At 42.5% G+C, this 15,544-nt stretch overlaps 2 protein-coding genes across 2 annotated transcripts in view; one reads left to right on the top strand and one right to left on the bottom strand.

Moving 5' to 3' along the window:
• The window catches only part of LOC139182962 (antigen WC1.1-like), a gene marked incomplete in the record, with an annotated part of 771,738 nt that overhangs the window by 325,322 nt on the left and 430,872 nt on the right, over positions 1 to 15,544 (top strand).
• LOC109558317 (antigen WC1.1-like) overlaps positions 1,567 to 15,544 on the bottom strand; it is a 62,906-nt gene continuing 48,928 nt past the window's right edge. The window contains 12 exon segments of the mRNA XM_070788643.1: positions 1,567 to 1,869; positions 4,840 to 4,977; positions 5,848 to 5,937; positions 6,323 to 6,460; positions 7,007 to 7,039; positions 7,295 to 7,609; positions 7,698 to 7,747; positions 14,180 to 14,241; positions 14,243 to 14,260; positions 14,262 to 14,345; positions 14,347 to 14,400; positions 14,402 to 14,494. Of these exon segments, the coding sequence (XP_070644744.1) occupies positions 1,724 to 1,869; positions 4,840 to 4,977; positions 5,848 to 5,937; positions 6,323 to 6,460; positions 7,007 to 7,039; positions 7,295 to 7,609; positions 7,698 to 7,747; positions 14,180 to 14,241; positions 14,243 to 14,260; positions 14,262 to 14,345; positions 14,347 to 14,400; positions 14,402 to 14,494 (1,221 nt within the window). The 3' untranslated portion in view covers positions 1,567 to 1,723.

Raw genomic sequence — 15,544 nt, 5'->3', positions numbered from 1 at the left:
CTCTCAGGTTTTTTATTAGTTCAGCAGCTTCTCCACATGTCCACAATGGAATTGGCTGGGGGTGGGGGTGGGGGGGCAGGGAGGGTTGCAGGGGTATTGCTGTGTAAACGTAATCTTTACTTTGTCACTTCTTCATGCCAGCTCTGTCTACACTGAGGAGTCACAGCAGGATCACAATTACATTTTCAGTTCAGTTCAGTCGCTCAGTCGTGTGCCACTCTTTGTGACCCCATGAATCACAGCACACCAGGCCTCCCTGTCCATCACCAACTCCCAGAGTTCACCCAAACTCATGTCCATCAAGTCGGTGATTTCATCCAGCCATCTCATCCTCTGTCGTCCCCTTCTCCTCCTGCCCCCAATCATTCCCAGCATCAGGGTCTTTTCCAATGAGTCAACTCTTCCCATGAGGTGGCCAAAATATTGGAGTTTCAGCTTTAGCATCAGTCCTTCCAATGAACACCCAGGACTGATCTCCTTTAAGAGGGACTGGTTGGATCTCCTTGCAGTCCAAGGGACTCTCAAGAGTCTTCTCCAACACCACAGTTCAAAACCATAGCCTTGACTAGATGGACCTTTGTTGGCAAAGTAATGTCTCTGCTTTTGAATATGCTGTCTAGGTTGGTCATAACTTTCCTTCCAAGGAGTAAGCGTCTTTTAATTTCATGGCTGCAGTCACCATCTTCAGTGATTTTGGAGCCCAAAAAAATAAAGTCTGACACTGTTTAAGCAATCTTGAAACATCTGAAAAATAGATGTTTTCAAAGAAGCCCCTGGTCTGAAATTCTTCCTCTAAGAGATCAGTCATGTCAGATGCTTCCATCCATATCTCTGAAACATAAATAGCCAAATGTTCTTATCTTTCTATCTACATCTATTCTTCTGGGTCCCCTCTGCCTAGGTCTCCACTTTCTTGCCTTCTTGTCCCATCTGAATACAGGGTGTGGGTGAGCACCAATTTGCCTTCCATCAACTTGAAGATATATATGAACTGATATAATTCACTTATAAGGAGAGATCCTTGGAGAGACAAGAAATAGCAGCATCCTAAAGAAATGGTAGGAAGAGATGGAAAAGAAAGAATGGATTTATAAGGATTGGATAATCAAATAGACATGGGAGATGAGCAAAGAGGTGTCTGTATCCACTAAAGGAATAAATGAGAGATGAAAAAGGAAGAGGTAGTTATGTAAAGTTAGAGTTTTAATTGGCCTCTGAATATTGAGGCAGGATAAGGAAAGCTCTATCCATTCTCTCCCACCAGCCAACCTTCCACTTTGAAACTCATACCCAGTCTGGTGTCCAAGAACAAGTTACAAACTGGTGATGTGACATCTCAGAGGTGTTTAGAACTATTTTGTTTTGTTTTCTTTTTCCATGAGTTCATCTTGTTAGGAAGAAGTATGTGAATATAGACCAAGTTTACATCCTTAAGAGTGACCTGGAACACTTGTGTGCATGCCCTCATTAGCCTCTAGGACAAGTGAGAAAGCAGGTCAGCTCACTCATCTTTCATTTCCTTTGAGAAAGATGGCATTTGAGGACTATCCTCTAAAAGCGTTTGACATGGAGCTTGCTAAATTAACAGCACAGCAAAAAGTTAATTTATTAAGAATATTTCATTTTGAGCAATTTTCATATGACACAATTACAGGTCAGCACTACTCTACTGAAATACAGGCAGTTAGAATATCTGAGGCTTCATCTCATATTTAATACAGCATCACGAGAAAGTCACTGGGGATGTTCCCAGGGCACTGAGTTCAACATCATCATACCCAGCATCCCCTTTCTTCCCCTGGAGCAGCCAGAAGCTCTCTTCTCCTTCCCCAGGATTAGCTGCCTCTCTGGAGAAGTTCAGGAAAGAGCCTGAAGTAGAAAAGAGAAGTTTGATTAGAACTGAGATGAAGATGAGACAGAACCCTCTGGTGTAAGGGAGACAAGCACGTGGTTATAACAAAGCATCCCTGGGGCCCAGGTTGGGGAGGGAGGCTCAGGCTATTTCACATGAGTTCCAGTGAGGATGGATCCCAGCTGTCCTCTCAGATCCAGTGCATGTGGTCTCCTGGGCCTCAGTGTTGGGGAAATCCTGCATCACAGGAGACCTCTGCTCAGGAGTTCTGGGAGACCTGCCTCCAGGCAACACAATACCAAAGAGATGCCCAGCAACGGTAAGAATCATAAAAAGGAATTTAAATGTTCTCCGTTCACAGGTGATAGATGCAAATTCACAATTAGAGGGAGACTGGAGACAGGAAAAATCTGAATTCCTCACTCACAACCCAAGTCTGCTCTTAGTTGACTTGACTCCTGTCCCCAAATGTCCACAAATAGTATCACAGGTGTACCCAGAGATATCTCCTCCCCAGAAACTACACAGGCCCTCAGATGGAGAAATACTCTTTTCTAGAGAATGAGGGTCTTCTTGCAGCTACTGAAATATTAGTTTATTGTGATACACTCAGTCAAAGGCTTTGGCATAGTTAATAAAGCAGAAATAGATGCTTCTCTGGAACTCTCTTGTCTTTTCCATGATCCAGCGAATTTTGGCAATTTGATCTCTGGTTCCTTTGCCTTTTCTAAGTCCAGCTTGAACATTGAGAATTTTATGGTTCATGCCTTGTTGAAGCCTGGCTTAGAGAATTTTGAGCATTACTTTGCTAGAGTGTGAGAAGAGTGCAACTGTGCAGTAGTTTGAACATTCTTTGGCATCACCTTTCTTTGGGATTGGAATGAAAACTGACCTTTTCCAGTCCTATGGCCTGGAAAGATATTATTAAAACTGCTAAGTTTTCCAAATTTGCTGGCATATTGAGTGCAGCACTTTCACAGCATCGTCTTTTAGTATTTGAAAGAACTCAACCGGTATTCCATCACCTCCACTAGCTTTGTTCAGAGTGATGCTTCCTAAGGCCCACTTGACTTCACATTCCAAGATATCTGGCTCTAGGTGAGTGATCACACCATCTGATTATCTGGGTCATGAAGACTTTTTTTGTATAGTTGTTCTGTGTGTTCTTGCCACCTCTTCTTAATATCTTCTGCTTCTGTTAGGTCCATATCATTTCTGTCCTTTATTGTACCCATCTTTGCATGAAATATTCCCTTGGTATCTGTAATTTTCTTGACCAGATCTCTAGTCTTTCCCATTCCATTGTTTTCCTCTGCTTCTTTGCATTGATCAGTGAGGAAGGCTTTCTTATATCTCCTTGCTATTCTTTGGAACTCTGTATTCAAATGGAGATATCTTCCCTTTTCTCCTTTGGTTTCACTTCTCGTCTTTTCTCAGCTATTTGTAAGGCCTCCTCAGACAACCATTTTGTCTTTTTGCATTTCTTTTTCTTGGGGATGGTCTTGATCCCTGCCTCCTGTACAATGTCACGAACCTCCGACCATAATTCATCAGGCACTCTGCCTATCAGACGTAATCCCCTGAATCTATTTCTCACTTCCACTGTATAATCATAAGGAATTGATTTAGGTCATACCTGAATGGTCTAGTGGGTTTCTCTACCTTCTTCAATTTAAGTCTGAATTTGACATAAGGAGTTCATGATCTGAGCCATAGTCAGCTCCCAGTCTTGTTTTTGCTGACAGTATAGAGCATCTCCATCTTTGGCTGCAAAGAATATAATTAACCTGATTTCAGTACTGACCATCTGATGATGTCCACGTGTAGAGTGCTCTCTTGTGTTGTTGGAAGAGGGTGTTTTTTATGACCAGTGCGTTCTCTTGGCAAAACTCTATTAGCCTTTGCCTTGCCTCATTTTGTACTCCATGGCCAAATTTGGCTGTTACTCCAGGTATCTCTTGATTTCCTACTTTTGCATTCCAGTCCCTTATAATCAAAAGGACCTCTTTTTTAGGTGATAGATCTAAAAGGTCATGTAGGTCTTCATAGAACGGCAACTTCAGCTTCTTCAACATTACTGATTCGGCATAGACCTGGATTACTGTGATACTGAATGGTTTGCCTTCATGTATGTGACCGTGCAAAGATATTATTAAAACACTTGTTCCACCTTTGAATTTGGTTTAGTTCAGTTCAGTCACTCAGTCATGCCTGACTCTCTGTGATCCCATGGACTGCGGCACACCAGGCTTCCCTGTCTATCACCAACACCCAGAGCTTGCTCAAACTCATATCCATCAAGTTGGTGATACCATCCAACCACCTCATCCTCTGTCATCTCCTTCTCCTCCTGCCTTCAATCTTTCCCAGCATCAGGGTCTTTTCTAAGGAGTCAGTTCTTCACATCAGGTGGCCAAGGTATTGGAGCTTCTACTTCAGCTCAGTCCTACCAATGAATATTCAAGATTGATTTCCTTTAATATGACTGGGTTGATCTCCTTGCCATCCAAGGCTCTCTAAAGAGTCTTCTCCAACACTACAGTTCAAAAACATCAATTCTTCAGCGCTTAGCTTTCTTTTAAATATGCTCAATTAATCGATAAGTTTCTCTTTTGGCCATGACATAATGCTTGTCGGATCTTAGTTCCTTGACCAGGGTTGAACCTAGGCCCTAGCAGTGAAAGTGCAGAATCCGAACCCGTGGACCACCAGGAAATTCCATAATCTATAAACCTTTATGCAAGTATATCACATACAAAGTGATAAGTTTATGTCACATTATGGAGACATAAATGCCAAAAAGCAGAGTGATTCCTCACTCCGTGCAAGGAGTCTGACAGCATTAAATATGGCATATGGTCAAGATAATGCTACCAAATGTATGAGATTACCTATATTTTGAATCTCTAGTGAGGCTGGGCATTGAGGAGCACAAATTCACTCTTATCAGATAGAAAGATTGCAGGAGATCAACTGACCCCACTCACCTGTCTGAGAGGACCTCACCCCGTCCTCCTTCTCTGGGGGCACTTCCTCCTCATTCCCCTGAGAGGGAGAAGGAGTTCCAGGCACTGGTACTTCTTCAGCATCATCATAATTTTCATCAGGGACATCAGTCATCTGATCTGGGGGTTCCAAGAGCAGACAAGGGAGTGGATGAAACCACAGTAAGTGGGTTGGTCTGGGGAATATCTAAGATACCTTCTGACCCAGAGTTTCCAAGTTTCTGAATAGAGGCACCAGTCACTCCCTGTTTCAAAAGACTTTTTTTCTCTAAGACCACGTTTCATTTTGATGTGTCCATAGCCAAAACATGATATTACATATCTCAATATTTTGTGGTGGAAACTACATATCTCAAAGCAACGCTTCCACCATTGAGCATTGCTAAAGTACTTTGACAAACTGTGCTTTACAGATGTTATTTTTTTAAAAACATTGTGTGCCTGTTGTGATTCTGTACACAGAGAGACCAGTCCCAATGTGACACATCACAGAACAGCCAGAGAAGGAGAAGGACGAACCCCATCTGGACACAAGGGATGCCTCTGGTCCATCAAAAGAAAACCATTCCCCTTAAATCTCCTCTCTATAAGGGAAACTCTCCTCCCCAGAGCCCAGCCAAGGCAGGTCCACCTCTATTTCCTGGACTGGATCTGTAGTCACTGTTGTCCTCACCATCTCTGGTGTAATACAGCAGTTTAGTCAGTGAGAAATCTAACGGGAAGCCTCATGTGGAGCCAAACATCACACAGCACACAGCATGACCCTCCCCACACCCACAGGACCTGTGTTAAGGCTGAGAAGGGACAGGCCTGGATTCTGAAGTGTAGACAGAGGCTGGGAGGTCACGGGGCTCTGAGAGGCCATCCTGCCTCTTTGGAGGAGCTGTCTCTGTGAGCCTGGGGCACACATGGGGTCTGCAGATGCTGAGAAGATGTGCACAGCCAGTGGGTGGTGACAACCAGAGATCCCAGGAGGGCAGAGACACTCACCTGGGCTGCCCAGACCTTCCTTCTGTGTCAGAAGGTAATCGAGCTCCTCATACACAGCTTCAGCAAGAGCATCTTCATAGCTGGATAAGGCTGAGAGATCCCCCAGCAGGTCAGAGAAGCTTTCCCAGATACCCCGATCCAGCCAGCCCACCTTCATCTCCCTAGCGCTCACATGGGGCTGCCAGGACCTCAGCATCATCTCCTACCCCATGCACCATGTCAGCACCTTCTCCCTCATCTGACCCTGATTACAGCTCAGTGCCAACTCTTTCTGGTCTCACAGAAGAGGCCATGACTTATGAGAGTTCACACCCCAGTCCTAAGAACCTCTGTCTACTCAGCCCTTAGAGCTCAGCACGGAGCACATGGAGTCTACAACTCTGAACAGTACCTGGCCCAGGTTCCCCTCCTCATACCTGCCCCATCTCCTGCCTCCACACACTCTCCCTGGTCCCCAGTTCCCCCTGCAGCCCACCTCTGCGCTCTGCTCTCCATCTGAGTAGCTGAGTCACCAGGATGACGAGGACCAGGAAGAGAAGCGACCCCAGGATAAGGCAGAGAACCCCAGGCAGGGAGAAGATGCCAGGGAGAGAATTTGAGGTTGTTCTGGTCCCTAAGGAGAACAGGAAAAAGGGCTGAAGATAGTCTTGGGCACAGAGAAATCTCCTGTGTCAGCATTTTCAGGAGCTCCGGACAATGGCGTCTCAGCCTCATACTGTCAGGGCTCCTCCGGGTCTCGTCCTGAGACAAGTCAACTCCACTCTGGCCAGTGTGGCCCCGAGGCAGAGATGGGGATTGTCAGGGAGCTGCCCTGCCGAGACAGCCTCTGAGGACCCAGCTCATCCCTTCTCCTTGGGCTTCAGGAGACAGAGCATCAAACAGTCCAGGGACTTGCACCTCTCTGATGAGGAGAAACACTCAAGGGCAGGTGGGAGATCCTGAGATTCTACAACAAGGAAACCAGACTTCCTTGGACCCCGGGCATGAGAACATTTGACCCTGGACATCAAGGCAGGGGATTTCCCCAGTGTAATGCCCTGACTCCTCCCCAACAGCCATGGCTCCTCAGACTCTTTCCTCTTCTGAGTTGTCAGAGGGCCCACAGAATAGGTGCCCAGTATTTGAGTATTCTCTCCTGCCCGTGGATGGATCACAGTACCTGCTGTGGTCGTGGGCAATGTTGTCCTTACACCTAAAGAGAAAAACAGTAGTGTGGGGAAGAAGAATTGGCCAGAATACAGGGCAACCCATTTTTCCCTCCTGAGCCTGAAATCACCCCCTCTCAGTCTCCACAGCATCAATGTCCAGGCCTCCCAGCTCCCTCATCCTAGATCAGAGCCCCAGCACCCGGGATGTCTGAACACACACTCCCCACCACGCCCGGCCCAGCCCGCTGCCCCTGCGCTGCCCCAGGTCACCCAGGGCGGACCCCGAGCCCCTCACTCACCAGAGCACCTCACACCAGCATCCTCCTCGTGCTTGCAGTCGCTCTGCCCCCAGGGCTCCGCAACACAGTCCCACAGGGAGGACTCCCGGCCCCCGCACTGCACCTCGTCCAGCCAGATGCTCCCATTTCCAGGGCCAAATGCTGCAGACCGCACGGCTTCCAGGGCCTGGCCACAGCCCAGCTGCTGACACACCACCTCAGCCTCTGCCAGGCTCCAGGAGTCATCGCACACGGTGCCCCAGGAGCCGTTGTGCCACACCTCCACCCGCCCTGAGCACTCGCTGTCTCCTCCCCTGAGGCGGAGCTTCTCTCTGTCTGAAAAGGCAGCAGCCCCTCCTGTGACTGCCCTGATGGGAGGAAGGAGCCCCTGGGAGCCACACGGAATGGGGCGGGGCCGACGTACCTGTGCAGGCGGCAGCAGTTGGACAGCTCTTGGGTCTTCTTCCTGCACACAACAGGGAAACAATGGATCAGGAATAGCTGAGGGTGTTCCTGTCCCCACATAAGATTATCTAAGGTCCATGGCTCAGTGCAAATGACATGTGAAAACACAGGGTCATTATCTCCTGGGCTGAAACATTCACTGCATCTGATCACAGCTGAAATTACTTTAAATATTTACTTGTTTATCAGTCTTCACACCCCACAGCAAATATAAACACAGACATCTACGAGTGTACACACACCCCTCTGAATGAAAGTTCCATTAGAAGAAGGACCTTGTACATCTTATATGTGCCATGTTTCTGCTATTAGGACAGTGCCTGCTCATTGTATGCACTCATTCAACAAATATCTATGGAAAGCCATTTCGAAATACCTAGAGAGGGGCTTGATAAATGAATGAATAGACAAATAAAATTCAGTGAAATAAAATTTCTTTTTTTTTAAATCATACTAATCTGTGAAATAGTAAACTAAATATAAATTAATGGTAACAGTCTATGATAATAGTTCATATTAAAAATAATCAGTCCAGAAGCACAGAGTCAATTTATATTCAAAATCTCATATACATAATTTTAATGGAAAAATTATTAGATAGATTATAAACTACTCTTACCTATTATTCAATGTGACAAGTGGGCAAGTGAAGACTACTGTTGTAAAAGGAAACTCTCTTTTCTAAATTTATTTTTAATTGGAAGATAATTGCTCCACAATGTAGTGTTGGTTATGTGTGTGTGTGTGTGTTAGTCGCTCAGTCATGTCCAACTCTTTGTGACCCTGTGGACTGCAGCCCACCAGGCTCCTCTGTCCATAGGATTTTCCAGACAAACACGCTGGAGTGGATTGCTATTCACTTCTCCACTGGATCTTCCCTACCCAGGGATCAAACCCAGGTCTCCTGCACTGCAGGCAGTTTCTTTGCTGTCTGAGCCACCAGAAAAGCCCATAGTGTTGGTTAGGAATCTCTTAAAAAGGAAGTATACAGGAAAGACTTAGTAGAATTCTGAGAAGATATATGGACACATATATGTACACACTGAGTAAGCCAGAAATGCTTGCATAGTATAAAAAAAGCCTATTGATATATCTGTGGCGGATTCATGTTGATGTATGGCAAAACCAATACAATATTGTAAAGTAATTAACCTCCAATTAAAATAAATAAATTTATATTTAAAAAAATAAAAATAAAAATCTATTATAATCTTGAAAAAAAACTACAGGGAAAAGTGATGGTACAGGGGAAAAGTGATGGGGGAATGGAAAAAGAAAAAGCCTACTGAGAAAAATTTGTATTGAGAAGATGCTGAAATAATAAACAAAAGACTGAAAATATATACAAAAGATTGAAGCTGAGAGAAATAAATATAAATTCAATAAAACAGAAGGGTAAATAGTACCTGTCATAAAGTATCAATATTTATATATTCTTTCCAGATCATCCTTTCAAAACTCCTACCCACTCTATGCAGAGAACCTCTGAGAAAATGATGGCAGGACCTCTGTGAGCGGGTTGCTCATTTTCATGGTCAAAGACTTTACCACCTCTCAATTCACAAGGTTTAACTGTAGGGAAAATATCATCAATAAAAGGTCTCATAGTTTAATGCCTCTTTGGCCTCCAAATGAAAAAGACAAAGAGATGAGCAAAGAGAGGCACAGAAGGGAGTGAGCCTCTGCTTTTAAAGTATCTGATCCACATTCTCTTAGCTATGGGTTTTAGGCAACATCCAGCATACCCTTCAAGGTGCACCTGAATGGGGTGTGTGTGTTTTGTGTATGTGGAGGGGGGAGGGAAGGATAGAGAGAAACAGAGAGAGAAATGTTGAAGGAATAAGATGCTATGGTTTGACTATTTGTTGCCCTCGCAAACATTTATTTATTTCATTCAAAATGTACTGCTGAAATCTCATCCCCAATGTAACAGTAATTTAGTGGTGGAGCCTTCTCAAACTCTTCCAAAAACAGAAGAAAAGAACACTACCAAATTCATTTTATGAAGCCAACATCAGTCTGATACCAAAGCCAGATAAGGACACCATGAGAAAAGAAAATTACAGGCTAATACTCTGATAAATACAGGTGAAAAAAATCGTCAACAAAATACTAGAAAACTGAATTTGAGAATACACTAAAAGAATCATACACCATGATCAAGTGATATTTGTTGCAATGGATACAGGATAGTTTGACATTCACAAATTAATCAATGTTGATATACCAAATAAACAAAATGAAGGTAAAAATCATATCCTCAAAGGATACAGAAAAAGTGTTTTGACAAATTCAACATCCACTTACAGTAAAAACTCTTTTACTAAGTAGGTAATAGAAGGGATTGCATCTCAACATAATTAAGGCCATATGAAAAGTACACAGCTAACATCATACTTGACTGTAAAAAACCAAAAGCTTTTCCTCTGAAAATTAGACACAAAACAAAAATGTCTACTCTCACCACTTTATTCAACTTAGTTTTGGTAGTCCTATCCAGATCCATCAGGCAATAAAAAGAAACTCAAGACACTCCAAATCTGAAATGGAAGAGGGCAAAACGACACTATTTTCAGATTGAAAAGTGAAAGTGTTAGTCACTCAGTCGTGTCTGACTCTTCACAACCCCAAGGTACTGCAGCCTGCCAGGCTCCTCTGTCCATTGGGATCTCCAGGCAAGAATACTGGAGTGGGTTGCCCATTCCCTCCTCCAGGGGATCTTCCTGACCCAGGGACTGAACCCGGGTCTCTGCATTGCAGACAGATTCTTTACCATCAGAGTCATGAGGAAAGAAATCCCCTTACATGATATTATATGTAGAAAACACTAAAGACTTCAGCAAAAATATGAGAACTAATACACTCAGTAAAGTTGCAGAAGAAAAATCTGTATACAAAAATCATATGCATTTCTTTACACTAACAACAAACTGCTATAAGAGAAACTGAGAAAACAATTATATTTACATTTGCATGAAAATGAATAAAATGTCTAGGAATAAATTTAACCAAGGATGTGAAAGACATGTACACTGAAAACTATAAACACATGATGAAAGATACTGAAGATGACTCAAATAAATGGAAAGATATTCTGTGCTCATGGATTGGAAGATCTAATATTATTAATATGCCCATACTACCCAAAGCAATCTACAGATTCACTGCAATTCTTATCAAAATTCAATGGAAATTTTCAGCAGATACAGAAGAAACAATCCTAAAATTTGCATGGAACCACAAAAGACGCTCAATAAACCAAAGCAATCTTGAGAAAGAATAACAAAGCTAGAGGTGTCATGCTTCCTGATTTTAAACTATATTACAAAGCTAAATTAATAAAAACAGTATGTCGTTGGTATAAAAATGAACACAGAGATCAATGGAATAGAATAGAGAGTCCATAAATAAACCCACATTTCTATGGTCAATTAATTTTGACAAAGAAGCCAAGAATACACACTGGGAAAAGGACAGTTTTTTCAGTAAATGGCATTGGGGAACACTGGACAGCCACATGCAAAAAATGAAACTGGACCACTATCTTACACCATTCACAAAATTAACTCAAAAGAGATTAAAGACTTGATCACAAGTCCTGAATCCATAAAATTTCTACAAGAAAAAACAGAAAATAAAATCCTTGACACCAGTCTTTGTGATGATTTTTTGGATCTGACACCAAAAGCAAAGGGAACAAGAGTAAAAAACAAGCAGTTTGTGATGACATAAGGCTAAAAAGCTTCTGTCCAATTAAGGAAACCATCAATAAAGTGAAAAAGCAACCTATGGAATTGGAGAAAATATTTGCATATTATATTTCTGGTAAGGATTATTATCCAAGAATACACTAGGGACTTCATTACAACTCAGTAGCAAAAAACAGTCTGGATGTTTTTTAAATGGGCAGAGAACCTGAATAGACATTTTTAAAGAATACATACAACTTGCCAATAGATACATGAAAAATGTGCTCAACATTATTAATCATCAGAAAATACAAATCAATTCCACAATGAGATATGACCTCATATCCTCTAGAAAGGCTTTTATCCAAAAGAAGAACAACAGGAGTTGAGGAGAATGGTGAGACACAGGAAAGCTTTTGCAACAGTTAGAGGGAATGTAAGTTGATGCAGCCCCTATGGAAACAGTACTGAGGTGCATCAAAAATTAAAAATAGAACTGCCATATGATTTAGGATTTCACTTTGGGTATATTTATCTGAAGGAAACAAAAACACTAACTTGAAAACCCAAGTTCACTGCAGCAACATATGTTGAGTTGCTATGGTTGTGTCTGACTCTTTGCAACCCCATGGACTGCAGCATGCCAGGCTCCTCTGTCCCTTCACTAACTCCCAAAGTTTGCTCAAATTTCATGTCCCCTGAACTGGTGATGCTATCTAACTATCTCATCCTCTGTGGCCCCCTTCTTTTGCCTTCAATCTTTTCCACATCAGGGTCTATTCCAATGATCAGCTCTTCTCATCAGGTGGCCAAAGTACTGGAGCTTCAGCTCAGCATCAGTCCTTCCAATGAATATTCAGGGTTGATTTCCTTTAGGATTGATTGGTTTGATCTCCTTGCTGCCCAAAGGACTCTCAATTCAATTGTGACATCCAAGCAACCACAATTCAAAAGAATCAGACTCTTTTTAGCTTCTTCTATAAACCTGGATCTCACGTCCAGATTTGACTGCTGGAAAAAATATAGCTTTGACCATATGGACCTTTGTCAGCAAAGTGATGTCTCTGCTTTTTAATACTCTGTCTAGTTTGTCACAGAGCAGCAAAGCCTCTTTAAATCCATGGCTGTAGTCACTGTCAGCAGTGATTTGGGAGTCCAAGAAAGAAAATCTGTCAGTGTTTCCACTTTCGCTCCCCTTTTATTTGCCATGAAGTGCTGATGATCTTAGGTTTTAGAATGTTAGCTGTAAGCCAGCTTTCACTCTCCTCTTTCACCCTCAATGAGAGGCTCTTTAGTTCCTCTTCACTTTCTGCCATTAGAGTGGTATCATCTGTGTATCTGAGGTGTTGATATTTCTCACAGCAATCTTGATTCCAGCTTGTGATTCATCCAGCCTGGCATTTCCTTTGATGTCTATGATGTTCTCTGTATATAAGTTAAATAAACAGGGTGACAATATACAGCCTTGACGAACTCTTTTCCCAATTTGGAACCAGTCGGTTGTTTCATGTCCGGTTCCAACTGCTGCTTTTTGATCTGCATACAGGTTTACTCAGGAGGCAGGTATGGTGCCCTGGTATTTTCATCTCTTTAAGAATTTTCCACAGTTCATTGTGATCCACATGGTCAAAGGTTTTATGTAGTCAATGAAGCAGATGTTTTTCTGGAATTCTCTGGCTTACTCTATGATCCAACAAAATGTTGGCAGTTTGATCTCTGGTTTCTCTGTCCTTTTCTAAACCCAGCATGTACATCTTGGAATTCTCGAGTTCACTTACTGCTGAAGCCTAGCTGAAAGATTTTGAGCATAACCTTGCTAGTCTGTGAAATGAGCACAGTTGTGAGGTAGTTTGACCATTCGTTGACATTGCCCTTCTTTGTGATTGAAATGAAAACTGAGACTTCTCCAGTCCAGTGGCCAGTAATGAATCTACCAAATTGCTGAAGTATTGACTGCAGCACTTTAACAGTATAACCTTTTAGTATTTTATAGCAATATATATGAGACAAACAATGTAAGTCTTCACTGATGAATGGATAAATAAAATGTAATATAGATTTATATCCACCCATAAAAAAGAAGAAAATCTTGCCATTTTCAACAACATGGATGGACCTCAAAGGGCATTATGCTAAGTAAAACAAATCAGTCAGAGAAAGAAAAATACCATATAATCTCATTATATGTGTAATATTAAAACAAAAACAAGTTCAGAGATGCTGACTAGTTGGTGGCTGCCAGAGTTGGGGGATTTGGTATGGGCAAAGGTAATAAAAGGTATAAATTGAATTATAAATTAATAGGTGAAGAGATATAACATACAGCATGGTGACTATAGGGAATACTGTATTGTCTATTTGAAAGATGGCAAGAAAGATACATCCTAAGACATTCTCATTATGTAAGAAAAATTTTTAACTATATATATGGATCTATATATATGGATTCATATATATAGAGTATAACTAGACTTACTGTAGTGATCATTTATCATACAACACAAAACATACAATCATTATGTTGCAACACAGCAAAAAATTTAATGCTGTATCAATTACATCAATTAAAAAAATTTTAATTAATCAAGTTTGGAACATTGTCAGATGAAAATAAGCTCCATCGCAAACTTCATTGTATAAACTCGTCACTTAAATCCATCACCTTAGATTTTAAAATATCAAATCTCACTAACCAACATATCCTGACAGGGTTGGGAAAGACACAGAAATAGACATAAGTCACATGTCACATGAGATGTAGGCTTTCCTCCTTTGGAGAGCAATTGAACTGTATTTCCATGGGCCAGAAGGACAACTGCCAGAGAGAGGTATCCCATTTTCCGACACTGAATTAAATCTACCCACCGGGGTCTAGAACCTTCCCTGAGACCAACAGAGGTGTTGAGACTTCCACTGTCCGCCACATCCAAGCTGTCTGCAGATCACGGACACAGTGATATCTTCCATGGGGCTGGCGGCAGACACTGCCCCAGGTCCCGTTGTAGAAAACCTCCAGCCACCCAGCACACTGCTGGTCCTCGCTCACCATCCTGAGGGCCAGGAAACTCTGAGATTGAAAGGGAGGAGACAGGACACAGTGAGAAACCCACGTCAGAGCTCTGGGTTTTCCTCTCTCCGCCAAACTTGAGTGAACACTCATCTCTGGAACCCAGCTGAGGAAGCAAATCCACTAGATGACCAGAGTCAAACCGGTCTCCGTTTTATCTGCTTTTGAGCCATCTGTGTCGGTCTTGTCTAAATATTATCTACACCATGATGTAGTGAATATAAACTGAGGAAGACCAACCGGGACACCCGCAGGGAGAGGGAGCTGTACTCCTGCTTCCATGACAATAACATCTAAAAGAGTGTATGAAAGGGGTGTGATGTGGACAGTGTGGAGGCAGATAGACTAATGGACCTGTGACTGTTTCCTTATCTGGCAAAGGGGACTTTACAGATGTGATTAAGGTAAGGACCTTGAGATTACCCTGAAATATGATGGATTAACCACCTGAGCACAGTCTAATCCCAATCTTAGACTCACTATCCTTTAGAGTGGAATACTTTTCCTCGTTCTGGTTAGAGGGAGATGTGATTATGTATAACAGTTAGAGAGGTGGAGCATTGCTGGTCTGATGATGAACAGAAGGGGGTTATGAACGAAGGCAGGCAGGCAGTTTTTAGAAGCTTGAAAAGACAAGAAACAGATTCTTTCCCAGAGGCTGAGAGGTGATGTGACTCTACTGAAACCTTGATCCCCATCCTGTGAGATTCCTGCTGGACATCTAAGCTACAGAAGTGTAAGGAAGTAAATGTGTTGTTTTAAACCATTAACTATGTGGTAAATTTTTACAAAGCAAAAAAACTAGCACCTTGGCTTTAAGACTTCTCACCATATGTACCCAGAAGAGTGAGCCCTGATTTCAAGGAAAACTGAGAAAAGGCTATGCCAGCAAACACTACTGAGGAGAAAGGACCAGAATCTCAAATGCTGCCACGAGGCAGTGAAGGCACCTCGTCTTCACGTCTGCCTGGTAAAGGACAGCTCCATGTGAGGTAACCTCCTTCTCTGGTACCACTCTCAATCTCTCCCTCAGGGGTTCAGATCCCCCGT

Source organism: Bos indicus, chromosome 5 (assembly GCF_029378745.1).
Source record: "Bos indicus isolate NIAB-ARS_2022 breed Sahiwal x Tharparkar chromosome 5, NIAB-ARS_B.indTharparkar_mat_pri_1.0, whole genome shotgun sequence".
NCBI lineage: Eukaryota > Metazoa > Chordata > Mammalia > Artiodactyla > Bovidae > Bos > Bos indicus.
This window is presented reverse-complemented; position numbering and strand designations above follow the sequence as displayed.